Source organism: Zingiber officinale, chromosome 8B (assembly GCF_018446385.1).
Source record: "Zingiber officinale cultivar Zhangliang chromosome 8B, Zo_v1.1, whole genome shotgun sequence".
Classification (NCBI taxonomy): Eukaryota; Viridiplantae; Streptophyta; class Magnoliopsida; order Zingiberales; family Zingiberaceae; genus Zingiber; species Zingiber officinale.
Genome location: NC_056001.1, coordinates 43,878,550 through 43,898,782, shown reverse-complemented (window position 1 = coordinate 43,898,782; position 20,233 = coordinate 43,878,550). Strand labels below are relative to the sequence as shown.

At 37.4% G+C, this 20,233-nt stretch overlaps 4 protein-coding genes across 11 annotated transcripts in view; 2 read left to right on the top strand and 2 right to left on the bottom strand.

The window, feature by feature from the left end:
* Positions 1-887: 887 nt before the first annotated feature.
* Positions 888-7,778, top strand: LOC122015103 (UBP1-associated protein 2B-like). 7 transcript variants are annotated; one of them, XR_006120834.1, is made up of 5 exons: positions 888-2,331; positions 2,950-3,063; positions 3,150-3,260; positions 7,260-7,359; positions 7,475-7,778. XR_006120834.1 is itself a non-coding variant. In XM_042571790.1 (2 exons), exon 1 carries the CDS (start codon positions 925-927, stop codon positions 2,329-2,331), a length of 1,407 nt encoding a protein of 468 aa, XP_042427724.1. In that variant the 5' UTR covers positions 888-924; the 3' UTR covers positions 2,441-2,702. The 7 variants fall into 7 exon arrangements, 1 of the variants encoding a protein (XP_042427724.1); XR_006120832.1 differs by having other exon boundaries at positions 3,150-3,265; XR_006120833.1 differs by having other exon boundaries at positions 2,950-3,260; positions 7,485-7,778.
* A 3,360-nt stretch (positions 7,779-11,138) lies between these two features.
* On the bottom strand, positions 11,139-12,489 carry LOC122013345 (FCS-Like Zinc finger 5-like). Its single transcript, XM_042569600.1, has 2 exons — positions 12,121-12,489; positions 11,139-11,528 (listed from the first exon to the last, which is right to left on the bottom strand). The coding sequence occupies exons 1-2, from the start codon at positions 12,384-12,386 to the stop codon at positions 11,372-11,374; spliced, it is 423 nt and encodes a 140-aa protein (XP_042425534.1). The 5' UTR covers positions 12,387-12,489; the 3' UTR covers positions 11,139-11,371.
* Positions 12,490-13,697: 1,208 nt separating this feature from the next.
* On the top strand, positions 13,698-15,708 carry LOC122016120. Of its 2 annotated transcripts, XM_042573314.1 has the most exons (4): positions 13,698-13,764; positions 13,930-13,987; positions 14,071-14,258; positions 15,295-15,708. In XM_042573314.1, the coding sequence occupies exons 3-4, from the start codon at positions 14,081-14,083 to the stop codon at positions 15,468-15,470; spliced, it is 354 nt and encodes a 117-aa protein (XP_042429248.1). In that variant the 5' UTR covers positions 13,698-13,764; positions 13,930-13,987; positions 14,071-14,080; the 3' UTR covers positions 15,471-15,708. The 2 variants fall into 2 exon arrangements, with proteins under 2 accessions (XP_042429248.1, XP_042429247.1); XM_042573313.1 differs by lacking the exon at positions 13,930-13,987 and having other exon boundaries at positions 13,703-13,764.
* Positions 15,709-15,814: 106 nt separating this feature from the next.
* Positions 15,815-20,233, bottom strand: part of LOC122016121 (casein kinase 1-like protein 2) — an 8,802-nt gene continuing 4,383 nt past the window's right edge. The window contains exons 13-14 of the mRNA XM_042573315.1: positions 17,909-18,051; positions 15,815-16,373 (exon numbers count right to left, since the gene is read on the bottom strand). Of these exons, the coding sequence (XP_042429249.1) occupies positions 16,107-16,373; positions 17,909-18,051 (410 nt within the window). The 3' untranslated portion in view covers positions 15,815-16,106. The remainder of the gene's footprint in view (positions 16,374-17,908; positions 18,052-20,233) is intronic.

Sequence of the window (20,233 nt, the reverse complement as noted above, 5' to 3'; positions counted from 1 at the left end):
CCTAACCTTCCGTTAGGACTTCCCGCTACCTAACCTTCCGTTAGGGCTTTCCGTTACCTAACCTTCCGTTAGGACTTCTTGTTGCCTAACCTTTAATTAGGACTTCCTGTTACCTAACTTCTAGTAATTAGGATTTCTCTGGATAAATATTCGGTATTTCCTTGACTCACTTGACTTATTTCTCACATATTGACAAACATTAAAACTCAAATTTGAGCCAACTCAGACTTGAGCTAATTTCAGTTTAATCAAGCTGGTAAACCTTGACCTAAGAATGATTATACCAATATATAATCCATTAATCCTAAACTAAACACACCCTTAGTGTTACGAGAATAGATAACTAATGCGAAATTAAGATAATTAAGTAATTTGATTTCAAATTCCGTGTACTAATAAATGTTTTATTTTTTTTAATTGATACCAAGTATCTAACTTAAGCAGATTCTAAGATGATAAACTTGATCGTATGAAGATTTCTCATCAATGAATTAGAAAATGTTTGTAGTAGACGATCTATTGATCAAATATCTTTAGTTAATCATCTATTAATAAAATTTATTTATTAATAGATCAAAATTATTATTCTAAAGACCTAAAAAACTTAAAAGACACCCTACTACTCTGCCATTCTTCGGGAGGGGGTCGATCCTTTTGGAAACGTTTTATGCCTTTGAACTTTTCAAAGGGAAGAAAATATTCAATGGAAGGCTCGGAGAATACTTATTTTATTTTATTTTCTCAGTTTTCATTGGTTCATAAAAATCGATTGTTTTTTTATGGTACTGGGTCAAATTAGGCCGATCGCTTGGTGGGTCTTGGGCCTCTTGGCCCGTTTATTTACAATTTTGGTACTTAATCGGACCTAAAAACTAGAACTCAAAACCCTTGCAGTGGAGTGGAGTCCTCTCCGAAGCCGTCTCGATGGCGACGAAGAAGCGGAAGATCGACCAAGAGGATGAGCTCCTCACCGGCGCCTCCGATCCCCTTCCTCCGACCGTCCTCTACACGCCCGCTCCCACCTCCGACGAAGAGGACGCCGACGGGGATGACGACGAGGTGGGTAAGCTTATTGAGCTGTTCTCCAGGGACCAGCTCGTTGCGCTCCTCCGCTTCGCCGCCGCATCCGATGCCGCTACCCTGGACGAGATACGCCGCACCTCTGACCTAGATCCCTCCTACCGCAAGCTCTTCATCCACGGCCTCGACTGGAACACCACCGCCGATGCCCTCCGCTCCTCGTTCTCCCGCTACGGGGACATCGATGATTGCCGCGTCATCTACGACAAGGTCAACGGCCGATCCAAGGGATATGGCTTTGTTCTATTCCGCCACCGGAGCTCCTCCCGCCATGCCCTCCGCCGCCCACAGAAGCTAATCGACGGCCGCATGACCTCTTGCCAACTCGCATCTGCTGGCTCCACAACCAATTTCCAGAACTCGGCGCCAAACCATCTGAACTCTAACCCTGGTCCTAGTATTAGTTTTACCACTTATCAGGATAACGTAGCTAGAAAGATCTATGTAGGAAATGTTCATGCCGATGTCGATGGTGGCCGTCTCCTTGCTTTTTTCTCCCAGTATGGTGAGATCGAGGAGGGTCCTATTGGTTTTGATCGGAATACTGGGAGGCCTAAAGGGTATGCTTTGTTTGTCTATAAAACAGTGGAGGGCGCAATGAGAGCCCTTGAGGAGCCAAACAAGAATTTTGAGGGTATTATTCTTCAATGTGAGAGGGCTAACGACAGAAGTAAGGGGGCACACCATTATAACACAGCAGCTCCACTCAATGCAGCACCGAATAAAGGAAATCTCAATGGTCCTGGATATACAATGCCTGTATCAGATATTGGGTTAGCACAACAAGCTGCATTGATGGGGCAGGGTTTTCTTGGCATGGGCGGGGCACAAGCATATGGGCAGGCTATGCAGTCTAATGCTGCTGTGCTTGCTTTACTGGCAGCTGCTGGGCAGAATCCAGCTGCATTTGGAATGACACCTTCTGCTCTTACTTTGAACCCTGCCTTTGCAACTACGTTTGGTGCTGCAGGGAGTCAGCAGACTGCACCCACTTTGCCTCAGATGGCACAGGTGCCAAACTATGGGGCTGCAAGTTCTGTATATCAGGGAACTGCTGGTTTCCAGGGAGCTACAGGTTTTCAAGGTTCGCCAGGGTTTCAAGGACCTCCAGGGTTTCAGGGCCCTCAGGGGTATCAGAGCAGTCAGTCTGTTGCTCAACAAGCAGCTGGAGGTGGCAGTTCTTACCCTACTGGGACAGCTCCAGCATCAAGGAGACCGACTGGATCAATGGGTGGATATGGACAAGTTTAGGTATAGATGATATCATTTAACATGTATTTACGAAACTACTTGTGCAAAGCATTGGTCACCCATACATCATGTTCGATTTCCTTTCTAATTGTTGTCTCCTGTGTTCTAGTTCCATTCCGAGGTCGTGGTTCTGTGTCGTTTAAAGATCACATGGATTTTCAATCTCTGTTGGTGCTGGATATCGAGAAAGGCTTCCGATGCAACAGTTGTTCAAATACTGGAACTGCTTTTATATTTTTCGCTGTTTATCGCTGTATGGATTTTTGACTTATGTTTTTGGTATTCTTCCTTGGAACTCCGCACTCTGTTTTTTTATAGTGGACAATGTTGTTCGAACTTTATTGTCAAATCTTAATTTCTGTACTTCAGAAGCAGGTTTTGTTTGGAGATTGATGTGCTATTATCAATTTCTAAAAATCTAATGACTGTTTATGGTAATGCAGTTTAATAATTATCATTCTGATATGGAGTGTTTATTGGGATTTGCGGATATAAGGATTTGCGGATATAAGAAATTGGTTGTTTTGAAATTTAATAACAATTTCTGGCTTGTCTGAGATGTGATATCTACAGATAATCTCACTGCTATTACATATTTTACTTTTTACATCCTTTCAGAATTTCATGATTTGGGGTCTGACAATGATGGAGCGGAGTGCTAACTAATGCGTCATGCTGCCTCTACCTTTGCCTGAATGACCCAGCAGCAGAGCATTCTCCATGCAATCAGATGTGTTGTTTAATTGATTTTTGATTTATTTACCTTGGTTCTGAGTAGTGCTTTTTTAATATGCCTTCTCTTTTGTTTCTTATTACAGCATTGACTTCTAGCCTCTTCTGGGTCCTATTTCTGAAATTCGTAGGTTCAACAATGAGACAATAATCATGAGGCCGCTGTGATGTCCAACATTCTTCTACATCATTATGCTGTAAGGTTATGCCTGTTTCACTTCATTGTATTATATTCTGCTAAAATTTCTTTTTGCCTCTTGTCTCTCTGCTCGACAGTGCATTTAGCAATAGAATAGCATAATGCAGAATAGAGGTGCATCTTAGTAATGCTTTATGATTTTGGTGATCATTCTCACTGGATGGTTTATTTACATTGGCATGCTATTGATCAATTACACGAGATGGCTAATTAACTTACTATCTTAAATTTCTGGACCTAAAGCAAACTCTAAAATGACAATGGTGATTTACTATTTCCTTAAATTTTATTTAAACACCACAAATTTTGACAAAGGATATATCAAGCTGAGTTGCTTTTCATCAAAAGCTTTTGTAAACTTATTTTTGTGGTGTTTTTGTGCATTTATTTCCATCAAGTAGGTGAAGTTTTTGCATTACATTTAGAGCAGAAAATTTGCGATCGCATGTTCTGAAATTGTTACTTGAGCTAATGCAAGCAAGAATTTTTATGATTTGGTTAGTTGCAATGGACATAAATGAATCACGGATAATTTTGTATAAATATCATGTTTTTTTTGTTGTTTTATAATAAAATTTGCACAAATCTTTTGGCATGTCCTACATTTTATAGGCTTTAATTGTGAAATAATTGTTGAAATTGCACAGCCTGACACTTATGCTTGGATTTTTGTTTAGTGAACCTGAAAACTTTGTTAGTTTCTCCCCTTTGTTTCTCAACTTATTCAATTTATAGGTGTAAAGGTTACATAGAAGGTTCCACACTAGCTATTATTGGATTTTCTATGTTCAAATTTTATCAAGAGTCTACATATATATTTGCATGTTATTTGATTAAGGTGTCCCCACGGGGTAGCTAGAAGGTGATAGCTTTTCTACAATGGGGTAAGGGGTTAATTCCCGGTGGATGCATGCCCTCGGGAAAAAACATCTCTCACCCCTAACCACTTGGCGGTCGGCTATAAGTTGATCCCGTGATTTACCTCCCTTCACATAACTTAGGAATGGACTGTGAGGGATGTCTAAGATGAGCGTAATCACCTTTTACTACAATGTTATTTGATTAAGGTGTATTGGGGCTACCCTTTTAGGCTAGTGTTTTCTAAAGAAGAACATTCCCTAAGGTCGAGGTCAGCAGCCTCCACCCTCATCCACATCTTTACTATCTTTATGCAAGCAATACAGCGCTTCTTTGCACCTTATTGTTACTGAACTAAGCAGCAATGCATCTCTCTTTTTTGTGCTTCCTGACTGCTGACACCTCTAGTTGCATGAGTAGCTGGTGTGAGGAATGGCACAATTCCTACCCTGTCTATTCAAGAATAGTCGTCTTTATTTGTTAAAATTGCTGCCTCTACCTTTGTCTGAATGACCCAGCAGCAGAGCATTCTCCATGCAATCAGCCAACAACACATGCTACTAGAACCTCTGTAGGACCTTCACTGTTGGTAGCCTTCACATGCCACATTTCCATCCATGGTCAGCTCTCATAATTTTCATCTGTGCGATTTGCAATCCTTGCTTCTCCAGACATCTCAAACTTTCAGTCTTCTTGACATTTGCTGACACTTGCCCTTTGACTAGGCTGCGAGCATCAAGATACTATCTTGCACTGGTTGCTCTCTTTACACATGCAAGTGCTCATGCACACATCCTGCTGCTTGCTTGCATGTATTGCTTGTTTCCATCGATCACTCGCGTCTATGATCATCTGCGTGAAATTTGTAAGGGAATAGGTTGATTAAACACGCAAACGCGCAGCGGAAAAATATATTTCCTTCAGAAGATCCATGCGAAAGGAAACATAATCTTATACTAAGTTAGATCTAAAGACATGATAGAGTTATACCTTTGAAGCGTGCTCACGATCTCCCGACAGCTCGGATCACAGCACGATCAAGCGTTCGCGCTTCTACGGTATCCACACGAACAAGCCTTGCATTCGTTTGTCTCACAAACTCAACAAGATGGAGAAGAACACACAAGGTTGTGCTAGCAACCTTCAATGTATGTTTCGGCCAAGCAAGGGAAAGAGGAAGAAGAAGATGCAAAGAGACTATTCACCTTCTCAAGTGATCAAATCTTATGAAAATATCATCCAAATGATATTTATAACCATCCCATGGAATACCAAGAGTCTCCACCCTTTCATCTTCTAATCCAATGACTCAAAATCAACCATTCAATCCAATGGTTGAATTTTTGACCATTCAACTTCCTTGGTGAACTCAAGTTCACCCAATGAATCTAACCCATTGGTTCCATGCAATTCGACTCAATCCAACAATTGGATCTATTTGAGTCTAACTCAATGAGTCTAATTCGGATTACACTTAATCCAATGAGTGAGTTCATTCGAGTCTAACTCAATGATTAATCCAAAAAGCTTAATCATCTCATGATTGACTCTTAGGGCTAATTACTAACAAGATTTCCCCTCATGTTCATACCATTTCACATTAATTTCGTTGTCCTTTTCCACCTTCCTATTTGTGGAGCCAGTAACCTCCTCTTAGCATCAGTGTTCGCACACTGCTTTCACGCTCATTGGTGCTATCTTCCTCTCCCTTTGAGAAAATTAAATCCACTTGTTAATCAAGTCAGGAGGTCCTACAGATATTAGGGCTGTGATTCTCCATTTGAAGACGTACAAATACAATAACTAAAAAATGCCATTATCATACTATGCTAGTAATCCAATCTCCTCCTTTTGCTTGCTGTAATGAATTCCAAGCTGTCTACTACCAGCCTCTGTGCGATTCAACAATCTGTTGATGATTGTGCCCTTCCTTATGCAAACTTGAAGACTATTAGCCTCTTCTCCTGACTTGACAGCTCGCTGATGGCCATGCTTTCTGTGGACGTGAACACATATTAACCTCTGCTCACATCAACAATTGGTGCCTCACACAAATACAAGCATGGCCCCTTTGAACCTTTACTTACTTCCTAACTTAATCATCCACATTCTTTATAAATTATTTCTGGACCTTTGTTGATCGTAGGCATATGGTATCCTTGGATGCATGCTCATGAACCCTTTAAATTATGTTTTATTTGCGTGCTAGTATTCTTCTTTCATTATTTTTATTCCAAATCCATCTTTTTTACTTCTGTGAGTTTCTCGACTCAGTGTCCGAGCTAGACACTGTCTATGCTCCAACTTGGGGGGCCGTTGTTACACTGTTATTGATCTAGTGTGTTCAGTCAGACATTAGTACTTCTAGGTCACAGTTTAATCACGAATCTATATATTACACTCGTGTAATGACTATTTGATTGGCACGATGGACTATTCCCTTTCTCTTAATTTTACGGACTAGAAAGTATTCAAATGATATTCTCGTTAGAAAAGTAAATTATTACACCTGTGTATATAGGATACATATAATTCCTTTTACATAAAAACTAGACTAATGATGTGAGACTAAACTATATAATATGAATATTCTCCCTCAAATGATAGTATAGAGTTGATTTAGCCTTTATATATCTAAACATCTCCCTCAAAATACTAGAAGCCTTTGGATATATTCTCTTGTTATGTAGACATTTCAGCCTGTTTGAATAGTTCATAGACAATTAGAAACATTATAAACAAATGGAGGTCCATTATATTCTCAGTTGACAAAAATGTAACGATCCTGAAACATAAAACCTACCAACTTGTGTCTGAAACATTTTAAGTTGCTTTGGAATATCTAATGTTCTTACAGGATAGTATGTTTTCTTGAAAGGTGTTCAATATCACACTATTTTCAACATTTTTTTTGTGTTTTGCTAATTTAGGCACGTTGCTCCGTAGCTCCTGGCAACAAAGAACATTTAGATCTCATACATCATGTCAAAAGACGTACTTCTGCAATCACCATGTTTTACTGCAATCACCATGTTTTACTGCTTGTTCATTGCTGCCACAATCATTCCCAATCTGAATTCTTGTCTGTTACTGCGATTATTGCCAAATGAAAGAAAAGTAACCAATATGCTTCCGTTAGGTATTCTGACTGCCTCCTGCCTCCTGCCTCCTGCCTCCAGTTGAAAGATGAAGCAGGCAAACAAGATCCGCCGCTATGCCTGGAGACTATAGGCGAGGAGGTAATTCAGAAAAAATAAAATGCTCAGTTGCTTTAAAATTCAGTTGTAATATCCCTGTTTTAATCACCAAACCTATCAAAACTATGTAAGTAACCTCAAATTACCGTTTCCAAAGCCATACTCAGGTAGGGGTCCTTTTTGGCGTAATGGATAACACGCTGACCCACACGTTATGTGCTCGCCAAGCATGTTGTCCACCAGTGGATTTTCGCTTCAGGAATATGTGGTCCACCATCCTATTCAAAAGTTCCAAGGTAATAGAATTTTAAAGGTAGAGGATGTTCCTAAATAATTTTGATACTCAGTTTCATAAAAAGAGTGTTCGTCTCTTTGGTATTTAATTGCAAGCTAAACAAATAAATTTGAATAATGTGTGTGTATATATACATATTTAAAGTCCCATTATGATTTTATCCTTTTATTTTTATATTTATTTATATAAAAATATTATTCTTATAAAATCTTTAAGTTTTATATTATTTATAAAACAATAAAAAAGAAAATAATAATAATTTTGCTAATTGAGGTTGGTAATAATTGGAGTTTAATAAGAATTTTAACAAATGAGTAAGATATATTTAGCATGTAACTAATTAAGTTGACAATGTAGAGAGAGAGATGCTTTAATTCCTCCATTTGCCCTTTTACTGATATAGTATTTTGAGATGCATTGTCCAATGCAATGCTTTACTAGTCGTGTTCTGTCTCATGTTTCAATCATATATTTCTTCGTAAAATTTACTTTTAAATCGAACTATAATCCCAATTGTTATTAGTTAGATTTATCTAAATTTTAGATCTACATATTGTAATTATATATATAGTTTTGATATGTTGTGCACCTCATTTCCATGCTTGTGTTAGTCGGGGTGTTGAGTTAGGGTACCTTGAATTGATCCGGGCACTTTGACTCCGCAGAGTGGTACATAGCAGAGAGTGTGTAGATATATATATATATATATACTTGCACATCTGTGGACAATTGAATACAATTTGACATCCAAAAAAACGTGGACAATTGAATACAATTTGGTCGCCCGAAAGTTTTTTCGGGTGCCTCGATTTACTTTTGAAGATTGGGGTGCACTCGGATTGCACTTAGTCGTCCACAGGTGTGTAGGGTATTAAATTATATATATATATATATATATATATATATATATATATTTCATTTATAATAAAAATAAAACAGGCCAGACTTGATCTCCAAAAGATATTTTTCATTAAAAAAAAAATAGTAAGATGCTATATGATATAATATGACAGTGAATTTATGGAGGACGGCAACAAATACCATCAAAAAGCACATTTCCTCTTAGGTTTTCTCAAAATATTATATTTGAGATTGTTAATTCAAAATGATTATTTTTTTGTATCATGATTTATATATGAATATGTTAATCTATTTTAAAACACATTATTTAATATTATACAGTGTGTTAAATTGACAAAACTGAAAGTGTAAACATGAATTATTAGAATTGACACCTAGAAGGCTAGTCCAATATACGAAGTTTTTGTCAACGTGAAGTCTCGAGAAAAAAATCCAATCATATTGTATGCAATTTTACTTTATATTTTTGTGAGAAATTATTTTCATGATTCGAGCCTATAACCTTGAAGGTATATGATAGTAATTTTATCGTGATGTCAAAGCCCCCCTCTTTACATTTAGTCAATTTCCACATTGAAAAAAAAATTATGTTCCAGTAATTGCAGTTTCTGTTCCAATAATTGTAGGGCAATTGTTCATGTGAAACAAATACATAAAATAATGCAAGGTCTTGAATCTAGTGAAAGTAACTTTTTTAAGGTTTAAAATAATTGTGATGCTGTACTGTAATGGTCAAGTTGTCCAATATAATTAGAACACTGACAGTGAAGAGAATACACAGGAACAAAAAGTTTGTCATTAGGGTTAACATGAAAGTGTGTGAACTATCTCCATCTTCCACCTTACAGGGATACTAGAACACAATGGAATTAGCTATCCTAATCAGAGCAAATCTCATTTTACCTCTCAAATATTTGCAACTTTTTCAAGATCTTAAAGAGGATAACAATGGAGAAAAGGTAATCAACCTCTATTTACTGCATCACTTCAATTATTTGGGCAAGTGTAGTGTAGACAATAATATGATCAAAGTTTTGACAGAAGAATATAAAATAATGGAACTACTGGATTCTAGTGAAAATAGTGAAGTTGTTCCATTGTTATAGTCAAGCTATTCAATAAAATATGCATTGTTCAAAAGTGATGAGGCATCCAAGAGAAAAAAGTGTGTTAAAGAAACATGAATGTGTCAAAAGTGATGCAAAAACAACCATAAGCTTAGTCATCATCCAGATTATCCTTGATGGCAAATATTCCTCAAGCCTATCACAAACCACTTGCTTACTTCATCAGCCACTTATTTTAACTTATGCTCCCTTTTTCAAAACAAATCATGCTCGGCATGAAACATTAAACAATAACTACTTGCCATTAGAATAAGGATGATGACATACTAAACTACATGAATAATTATGAGGCAATTGACCATCTGTGCATATATAATTGGAACAGAAATAAAATAATGGAAAGATTAGAATCTAGTGAAAGCTTTTGAAGTCTCAAAATAATAGTGCTTCACTGTTGTTGTCAAGGTATCTGATTAAGGTTGGAACTGTGGAAAAGTAGTGGGACGCATGCACACACAGAAGTGGCAAGTGTTTTGTTAAGGCGACATAAAAGGCTTTTGATACTCTACCCTGTTTCTTTTGTTAAGGATGCTTAATTAGTGGATTTAGCTTTTGGTGATAAAGTTTCATTGCACAACCTCAAATAACTAAAACCTCACAAGGAATACGGTTCCACCAGTTCAGTGGCTTTGGAGATTCAAACAGTTGCAGAAATTTGTTTCCAGGAATAAGATTCAAATTTCAGTTTGTTTTACTGTGAGAGGTGAGAGTTCAAAAGTTAGGCTTCTCTCAATCAACATTCTTGGATCTTAAAAGATTCTGTCATTCAAACTATGGTTGGCATGATAGGGATGGGATGTAAGTGCCAACCATAAGCATAGCACATGAAAATCAAACCTCATCGCCATCATCGTTGTCATCGTCAAGCCGTGTTAATCACTACATGGATCTTGTCTCTATCTAAATCATAAAGTGCATTAATCACTCTATGGATCAACCTCTCCCTCAATCTCTATTCAAATAATAACACTATATCTTAAATCATTTTAACCATGTCAGCTAGATTTTTGTGGTTTCTCTCAATAGGCTCTATCCCTTACCTCTTCAACCCTAGTTGATTCATCTAGTCCAATTATAACTACTCTAGAATACTATATTATTTTTTATTGTAACTCTGTTGATTACAAACTTTAACTCTGGTGAAAACTGTTTCATGAAGTAACCATAAATCTGGATCCTAGTTCTATGAGAACCACATATTGAGGCTACACCTGGCAATCCAATGTTGTGACATGAAAAATTTTCATTTGGATGAGCTGTGAACAAGAAGAAATCCAAACCAATAGGTAAGTATTATGGAAGAACTATTTCCATATCAGTTGCTACCAGTGTCTTGTTTCGATATCTGTCTTATGTATCAGTTCAACTCTTATGACACAGATTCTTCCATCTAGCCTTTTCCCTGATGAAAAAGTAAAATAATGTACAATACTCAATTCAAATTAGTGGAGGTACATTGCTTAGTATTGTTGTGCATCATATCATGTCCAATGGTTGGAACTATAAGCTTTTTTTCATTGTTTGTTAAGAATCCCAAGTAGAGGACCACTGACTCATAGCACAATCTTATTGATAGACGCTAGTGATTTCAGCATCATATTGATAGGATATGTTCTTCCAACAAAGCGCAATCTTAGCAATAATGCATCATAGTGGTTGACTTATTGTTAAACAACCTAGTTGATGCCTGAAAGCATAATAGAACCACCCAACAACTACATCTTTTTACTTTGGCTTACAACTTAAAGTAACCGTAACAGTCGATCGAATTTTAAGCAGCAGCAGCGGTTCCACAGTTGTCGGAATCACTGGAACTACTAGGAGCCTTGGGAGTGTCCTTCATGCAAGTTAGGGAGCATTTCTCCTTCTTTTCATCCTGATTTATATGCTGTTGCCGGCACTCTAGGCTGCAGAATGCAATGTCACCCCTTCCAAAAGAAACACATGGATATATCAGATCAAAGAAAGAACCAAATAACTACGACAAAGTTTCATCCAGATGCTCAACATGAAAATGGTATGTTATGTGGGCTTTAATTTCATTGAGATGCTATTTTGATCGACGGATCTTTATATCATATAGCATGAAGTGAAATCATGAGCAATATCATATAAATCATCTAGGGAAACAAGCAGACTCAAAAGTTCAGGGGTAGTGATATAGATCAAAGAAAAACATTTGTTTTTTTTTTCTTAGAAAAATAGAGTTGTCAGGGAAGGTTTGTATAGATTCAAGCATTACAAGCACTGACTGATAGAGGAGTTACTGAGGAACTAAACATGAGCACACTCTTCCATGAAGAAAACATAGCAAGGAAGAAATATAAGAATGGAATATTGTCGTAGTTATTTCTCTCAAACAAATGAGGTCAAAGGATCATTTCCAATTAGTGAGAAACTGAAGGAGTAGGAGATATCAGAGCTTCACTGGATCTCCACATTTCTTCTGCATAAAAAGACTAGACGGCTAAAGAACATAAATCGAATTTTGGGGGCGACCCACGAGCGGGATCGAAATACCTATACATGAACGTGTCCCGGCCGGGGCCGAGTTGGCGCCTGCAGAGGCCGCATGCCGTTAAGAAGGACGCTGCCGTATCTGTCGCCAAAGCACCGCCCGTGTTCCTCCTCCGCCCTTCTTCCGGATCCGCATCACGACGGTGGCTGGGTTGCTGCCGGAGGAGGCGATCGGAGGGGCGGAGCTGTGCGGCTGCGTCGGAAGGGGCGAACTCGGCCATGCTGCTGGTTCGCGGCATGGTCTGCCGCGGCCGCTTCCTCACCACCATGGGGCCGGTGATGGGAGGGCGAGTGGAAGCAGGAAGAGGCCGAGAGGGTGATGAAGCAACCGCGGAGGCGGCGCGGCAATAAATATGGGCAAAGCCAGGAAACTTCTCGGTAATTAAAAAAATGTTTTTTTTATAAAAATGTTTATTAATTCACATACATAAATTTATAATTAATTTTACCTTCTTATTTAATCTTTCGACAATTTATTGTATTCATTTTTATTTTTTTTATTAATGTATAATAATAATAAAAAAGTATACTTTAATTTATTAGAATTATTTTTTTATAATTCACGTATTGAAGTTTTCGAAACGATTAATTCGGGAGATAATCGATTCACGCTATAGGAAGCCAGAATTAGGATTTGACCAGTAAATATTTGTTAACCATTTGGGAGGATCCAATTTTTTGGGTAATTTAGATATTTAATTTTTTGAATCGATTAATTTTGAAAAATCTATCTGATTCTTAGTAAATTTTTTATCAATCATCAGATAAATTTAAATAGTGCTCATGTTGTTGAACATTGATAGCTGATCTACATTGGTCGCTTTTCATTGATGAGAGTCTATCTTCCACCGGAGTACTCAATCATAACTTATAACATGACCGTTCTATCAGTCGGCCAGGCCCAAGTCCATAAATAATCGTACTTCCTTGCATTTATAACACTGTGTCCGTCAATGGACCCAGGTCCATGGTATCGTATTTCATATTGTTCCATGCTTTTCATCAAATAGAGCGTAGATAATTGATGCTATTGAGATCCATCAGATATCTTCACCGTTGCACCATTTGAATTTTAATAAGCATCCAATTAAAAATATTACACTCCGTAGTTAAAATTATATCGGGTTTTAAAGTTATTTAAAATATTAAACCTAGGAAAGCGTTTTTTCTAACATAATATAAATTATTAATATTATTAACTTTTTTTAATCTAGTATAATTCTCTTGGAAGCTATTAATCCGGAAGATGAATGATCATAGGAAAAGTATTTTTTCTAATATAATATTAATTATTAACTTTTTTTTAAATCTAATATAACGTTATTTAAATTGACTAATCCTGAAAAATGTAGATGAAACGTGGGAGTTTGTTCTATCTTTTTTTACTTAGGAATTAAATATTAACTTATATCGATTAATCAATCTGATCTTATAAAAATTATTAATTAACTATTAGAATACCTGTCCTATTCTTTATATCATGATAGTGAGATGTACTGCTTTATTTGGGCCGAGTCAGGCCCAATATCTAAAGAGCGCTTTGAAGGCCCATATTGGAGTGGTTTATTAATGAAACCGCTAAGTTTCCGTTGTAGGGCATCCGGCTTCCTCTCTTCCGTCCCTTTAGATCGATCCTTCCGAAAGGAGGTAAGTTTCGCGATTCTCTTTCGTCAATCCTTTTGATGCCAGTTAGATCGTTGGATTTTTGTTGTTCCTTGCTACTTCTTAGCATTTGATCTGGAGATTCGCTGCCCTGCTTCACGCTTAGAAGTTTTTTTTTGTGGTCAAAATTATGCCATTTTTTCTGTTTAGACTTTAGATTCGTCGAGTTTGTCACGCCTTGGTTGCTATCGAGCCTCGACTGACCAAAGTTTGTCTTTCTCTCAGAAGATTTCACTGATTCGTAATCAAGAGTAGATTTTTCTGACTGTTATGTTTTCACCTTTTTGGTAGCAAAGCGATCATGGATAGGCGGAAAACCCATGACTGGGAGACTCATGGACAGAGCAATGACATCGATGAGAACACACCGGTGGAGAAAGTTAGAGGTCCGAATGTGTTTGAACGAGCCAAAGAAGAGATTGAAGCCATCATAGAGGCTGTTCACCCCAAGAAAATCTCAGATCTTGAGCCTCAAGAACGTAAGCTTGTTATTATAGTTTTTTCAATTCAAAATTACTTCAGAATGGATGTTGGTCATGGAAATGAAATAATGTTGTTTACCTGGAGGTGAGGGTGTAAGAGGGGAATGAAATAATTTAATTGAAAAGAAAAGAAAAAGGAAAGAGTAGATCTTGGAGAGGGAGACTAAAGAAGATTGTTAGCAATGATAACATAAGATAAAATTCATTTAAATATAGATGAGAATATAACAGGTTAAAGGTTCGGTGGTTGTTGTTGAATTCAATAGATCTTGAACTTCATTTTCCTCCATTTCCATCTGAGAAATAGAATACCCTCAGTACAAGAATTGAACAGAATTAAATTCATTCCTCTTTGTTTCCTTTCATGCATAAAAGAGAAACTAACAATTTTATTTCTTTTATCTTCTCTTTTGGTTCAGTTTACTCGGGATGAAAGTTAGGTAGGGGATGAAGCTTCATTACTTGTGTACATTTTTGTACCACTTTCCCTTCCCTTCCCTGCCTGTACTATCTTTCCATCCAAGTAAACCGCTTTCCCTTCCCTTTTCCCTGCCTGTCCTATTTTTCCATCCAAGCAAACTTGTCCTTAGTTTCTATAGTAGGTTAACAAACAAATAGTGCACTTTGTAGTTGTTCCCACATCACTAATTAGATTTTTAGCTGTAACTGAGAATGCAAAGACTATCCAATACTCTATTACTTTCCTCAAGAAGATTTCTAGGATCAAAGGAAACAACTGCATAATTCAGATTTCCCAGTCTAGTGTGCTCATATACAATCCAATACTAAATTCTATCTTCCTTTGCATATGATTTCTAGCTGCCTGGTACCAAAAGATTTGATGTGCATCAGATAATTCCTCACTAGGGTAGTGTAGCTATGTTGAAACTCTTGCTGTTGCCAAGTTATTATCCCAGTTCGTGAATGTATGCTTTTTTGATGCGCCTATCATCTAACCCCTTCAATAACATTAGTCTTTAATGTTTGACAACAACAGAACTGAAATCATGTGTTTTTTTTTTGCTTGTGACAGAGGAAGTAGCTGATAATCATAAAACACATCACAAGGAGACTCATGGCACGAGCAATGACATTGATGAGAACACTCCTATCGATGACGTTAAAGGCCCAAACGTGTTTGAACGAGCCAAGGAAGAAATCGAGGCCATTGTCGAAGCTATACATCATAAAAAGGAATCAGGAAAGTAAGCCATGATTACGAAAATGCAACAAATCCCCCAGTGGAAGCAAAACATTTGTATACGAGTCCTCAGTGAATGCATGCTGTTGCTTTCATGAACAGATTGTTTTGTTTGAAAGCAGTTAATTCTGACGATCACAATTACCAGGTACATAAAGACTTTTGTTAAAAATGACTGATGGAGTGTTCAGTTACCTTGGATTTCTATCCCAAATCAGTTATGGACTTTTTTTTATCATCCATTAATTTGAATAAGCCTAAAATCACACTCTGAACTCATTTTAGATCACTTAATATAAACAAATAGAAATAATTTCAAGATGGCTAAACACAATGTTTTTAGGGAGGCAGGTTGAAGCACATAAACAAACCAGTGGAATTCTAATATCTTGTGTTCTTAATCATCATCATTAAGCCTTGCTAATACTAATGTGAATCCAAAGAACAATAAAATACAACAGGTAATACATGGGCAGTACAAGAAGCTAGCTGTTTATCCCAACTTGTGCAGATTTTCACAACAAAATGCACACAAATTTCTTGGCATGGTTCGGAACCCTTGTCATCTCTTTTATCTATCGGAGGGCATTTCATGAGGCAACTTGATGCCCCTGGAAGAGCAACAGAACAGGCAGCGACTTGAACTAGTTCTTCTCGCTATCCAAATTGAGGCCCTCAATGCCTTTCAGCGTGGTCTCGTAGTTCTTGAGCACAGATGTTCTCCTTCCAGATGAGGTAGAAACAATTGGAGAACCTCTCTGAGCAGTTGAAACCTTGTGGTAGGTCATTGGACTGGAGTCTGCAGCTCGGGTACGAGATGGATCTGCCTCAGTCCCTATCATTTCTCGACTGCCAAAAGCAGGCCGCCTTGAAGAACTGCTTGGCCGTCCCATTAAAGTGGAACCGGAAATCTATGGACACATTCAATTTAGAGCGTACATAAAACATTAGGAATGCATCTCACAAAAGCTATATGATGGTAAAAGCTAGTTTTTCCTTTTTGCAAGCTCAATCATAAAGTTGTCTGCAAATTTCAAGCATTTAGCGAGGATTTTACTTGATTTGGAAGCATTGAAGGAAAAACCCAAAAGGGAAGTGCTACTATGTCTGCATTTTCTTCGCCGAGGTGGATGTAGCACAGGTGAGTAGATACAGAGTGGCAACTTATGCACAAATTCTGAATATGGTGGATCGTTGACACTATCATCTTTGAGCTGTTAGTGCCAACTACTAAGAATCTACATGGATCTTATCCCTCTAACACCAGGTAGCTACTTACTTATATATGGAAAACTGTGTATTAAGCTCCAGTTTAATTTGAAGTACTCTGGTTCGAATGAAAACATGCTGGTGTTGTATTGCTGTGACATTTGTTGCCAGTGGAATCGGCTAGGAACGAGGAGGAGGAACTAAGAAGCAGGCAACAACAGTGCCACCTTTGCCACCCGTCACCAAAGCCACACCTAATGTAACTTCACTTCCCAAGCTGTGTACCTTGCATCCCCCTCACCTACTGTTGCGAAGCCAACACACTTGCTACCCATCACAAAAGCCACGGCCTCACCTCGTCAAGTTTTGAGTCTCCACTTCGCATTGCAGAAGCGTTGCTCTTAACTTCCACCGCGAAAGCCTTACCCTTACCTCTTGTCACAGGAGCCCTGCACTTACATCCCATTGCTGCTCAGGAATGACTCACCTTGCATCATCAAAGATCATCTCTCCAGTCTCAACCCTATTCAGTAAGCTACTTGACTGGTGTAATGATAAGTTTTGTCCGCACCAACTAGCATGGGCTGATTTTCTAAACCAACACATCATATAAAAATTCCGGGCAATTTCTTAATAGGAGTTAGCAGAAGCATTCTGCATTTCTGATCTTTTGTTGTTGAAATCCTATCTTGGCCATTTTAACAATTCCAGTCTGCAGGTATTGATTGTGGCATGGTCAATCTACACTTGGGATAGTGTTGTACTGATAAAACAAATTAAATGATCTAGATGAGATTCCACATTGTTGAACCACAAAACACTTGTTTCCATTTTGGTTGTAGGCACCAACCCGTCTACTTAAATGCAATAAGAAAAAAGCTTCATGTACTATAACAAGATTTCTTAGAATCATGGTTTGAAATGCCGGCCACACAAGCCAAATTGTTGCTGCTGTTACAGCTTAATCAGGGACCAGTAACAACACATGATCTCATTGCTCGGTTTACCTACCATTTTTATTAATCATTAATCACTGAAAACAAGGTGGTCCACGTAAGAAACCTAGAAAGTTGGTACCGTGGCAGACTGGTGGATTGTCAACCATTCATGAGATTTTAATGCAATATTCAAGCAACACACAAGAGTCACATTTCCAATTTTACTGCATAATCAACCAAAGGCTGATACCAATAGATATTTAGCAAGAATAACTGATAAAATCAACCAATAAACTTACCATAGCATCTTTGCTGCCAGATAGATCACTCGAGACAGGGGCCTTCTGTTTTGATGAATTGCCAACATTTACAGTTGGAGATGATCGTCCATGACGATAAGGGTCCGCAGCCAACCAACCACTTGCTCTTCCTTCCTCACCACCTAAATTGTAATCATGCAAGTCTTATGACTCCGGATTATGATATGGATTGTCTTCAACATGTTTGTATGATATATGGATTGTCGTTAAAAAATGAGTATGATTCATGCAACATTATTAGAGATTCTGAAAAACCCACACAGGTCGAAGGTGAAACAATAGTAAATTAACAGTTTATCTAAGTTAAAATAAGAAATGAATATTTGATAAAGAAGAGTGAATAGGGAACAATTCGAGAAGCTGAATAAAACTTCATTGAAACAGAATCAATAAAACATAATTAACAAACTATGTGAGACCTCACCTGATTGCCTATCATTTGCCACAACAGGAGCCATGGCCAAGCTAGGCCCTGCACTTGGTCCCTAAAAATAATATCGAGGTTATCCACTTGTTCGAGATTATAAAAAAAACAACTCATTATGAAACATCTGCAATTAGACTAACAATAGCACGTGGAGGGGCACCAGCTATCTGAGATTGCTGATATTTCAAAATGGTCCAATCAAATACATAATCAAATTGAAAACCTGCAGAGAAAACAAATATAAAAGACGATTAACATAAAAAAATAATATACTTGCTTAAGAAAAATTCTGCATCCTCAATTCTTTGTCACCAATCTCAAAATTGACAGATGGGAAAGGAAATACACCTTCACGGATAAAAAGGTCTCGGAATAATCTCTTAAGATATGCATAATCAGGCTTGTCCTCAAATCTTAATGAACGGCAATAATGGAAGTAAGAAGCAAACTCTGAAGGATATCCTCGGCACAAAGTCTACAAAGGCATAATCACATTTCTCATAATAACCATGGAAAAAGAAGCACAATACTTCAGATTAATCAAGATGAGATTTTGCCTCAATTGACGTGGCCACTTTTTTTTCACTAATCTTTTCATACTTCTGCTTCTTGGTTCCTGCTTTCAGACCTTGCCATGGAAGGCTGAGAAAGAAACAATGACAACAAAGGTTAACAATCTACGAGATGGGAAAAATACAAATGTACCAAGTGGGACCAACCTTCCTCTTAAGAAGTACATTAGAACATATCCGAGAGATTCTAAATCATCCCTCCTGCTTTGTTCTTAAATGAAGAAAAAGAAGCCAAAAAACTTATAAGGAAAAACAGTATATACAACTTAGAAATAGTTCATATGCCAAAACTAGGTTACAGGGAAAATTGTAGCTCATACCTATGCCAAGATGTGTATTCACACTTGCATATCTAGCAGTTCCAGTTAAATTTTTGTTCTCTCTGCAATAAAAGCAGAGCATTAACTAAATAAAGCAACCACTTTGAAAGCATCCATGTGATAGAGGAATCAAGTGAGAGATTTTTTCTTCTCTTTTTTGCTTATATGAAACATTCAGTATGAAATCATATAACCATATTAAACTACCTAAATAATAACAAAGAAAGGAGAAAATGTACAAATGTAGAGTTTAGGCATAGTGGTATCAGTCATGATACTTAAAGAGACTAGAGAATGGGCCAACTGAAGTAGATGCAAATTAAAATTCATAGAACCAGTGTCTGCTGTCTACACCTTCAAACTTTTATAACAAGTAGGATGTGGCAAAAATGCAAGATTTAGTTACTTCCATAATTGCTTCTTACTGATGAGCAGTAAAATATCATGGTATATCTGATACCATAAAACTGAAAAGTGGAAATAAACAGACTAAAAGTCTGCATAAAAAACAACAAATTTGACCTTTATCATTATTGGTTATTACATATGAAACACTATAAAACTACAAAGACCTTTACCTTGGAAATGCTAATGATCTTTACAAAATATTCATGGCAATGAGTAATGACAGAAAATTGACAAATCTGACAATTTTACATGATTGCAATATCAACAACAAAGAAAATTGTTCATGGATTAAATTGTCAAACCTGTAAGGAATATGCTGATGAGTTGCAGTGTCCCTATACTTCTTGGCAAGGCCAAAATCAATAATATACACCTATAAAGAAATGCAAAGGCAACATCATTAAGCAAAAAAATAAAACCAAATCAACAGAAAATAAGAGGAAGAAATCACAAACCTGATTAGCTCGTCTACCAAGACCCATAATAAAGTTATCTGGTTTGATATCTCTGTGAAGGAAGGACTTTGAATGTACAAATTCCACTCGATTTATCTGACATGAGACATCTATGCAGGTCA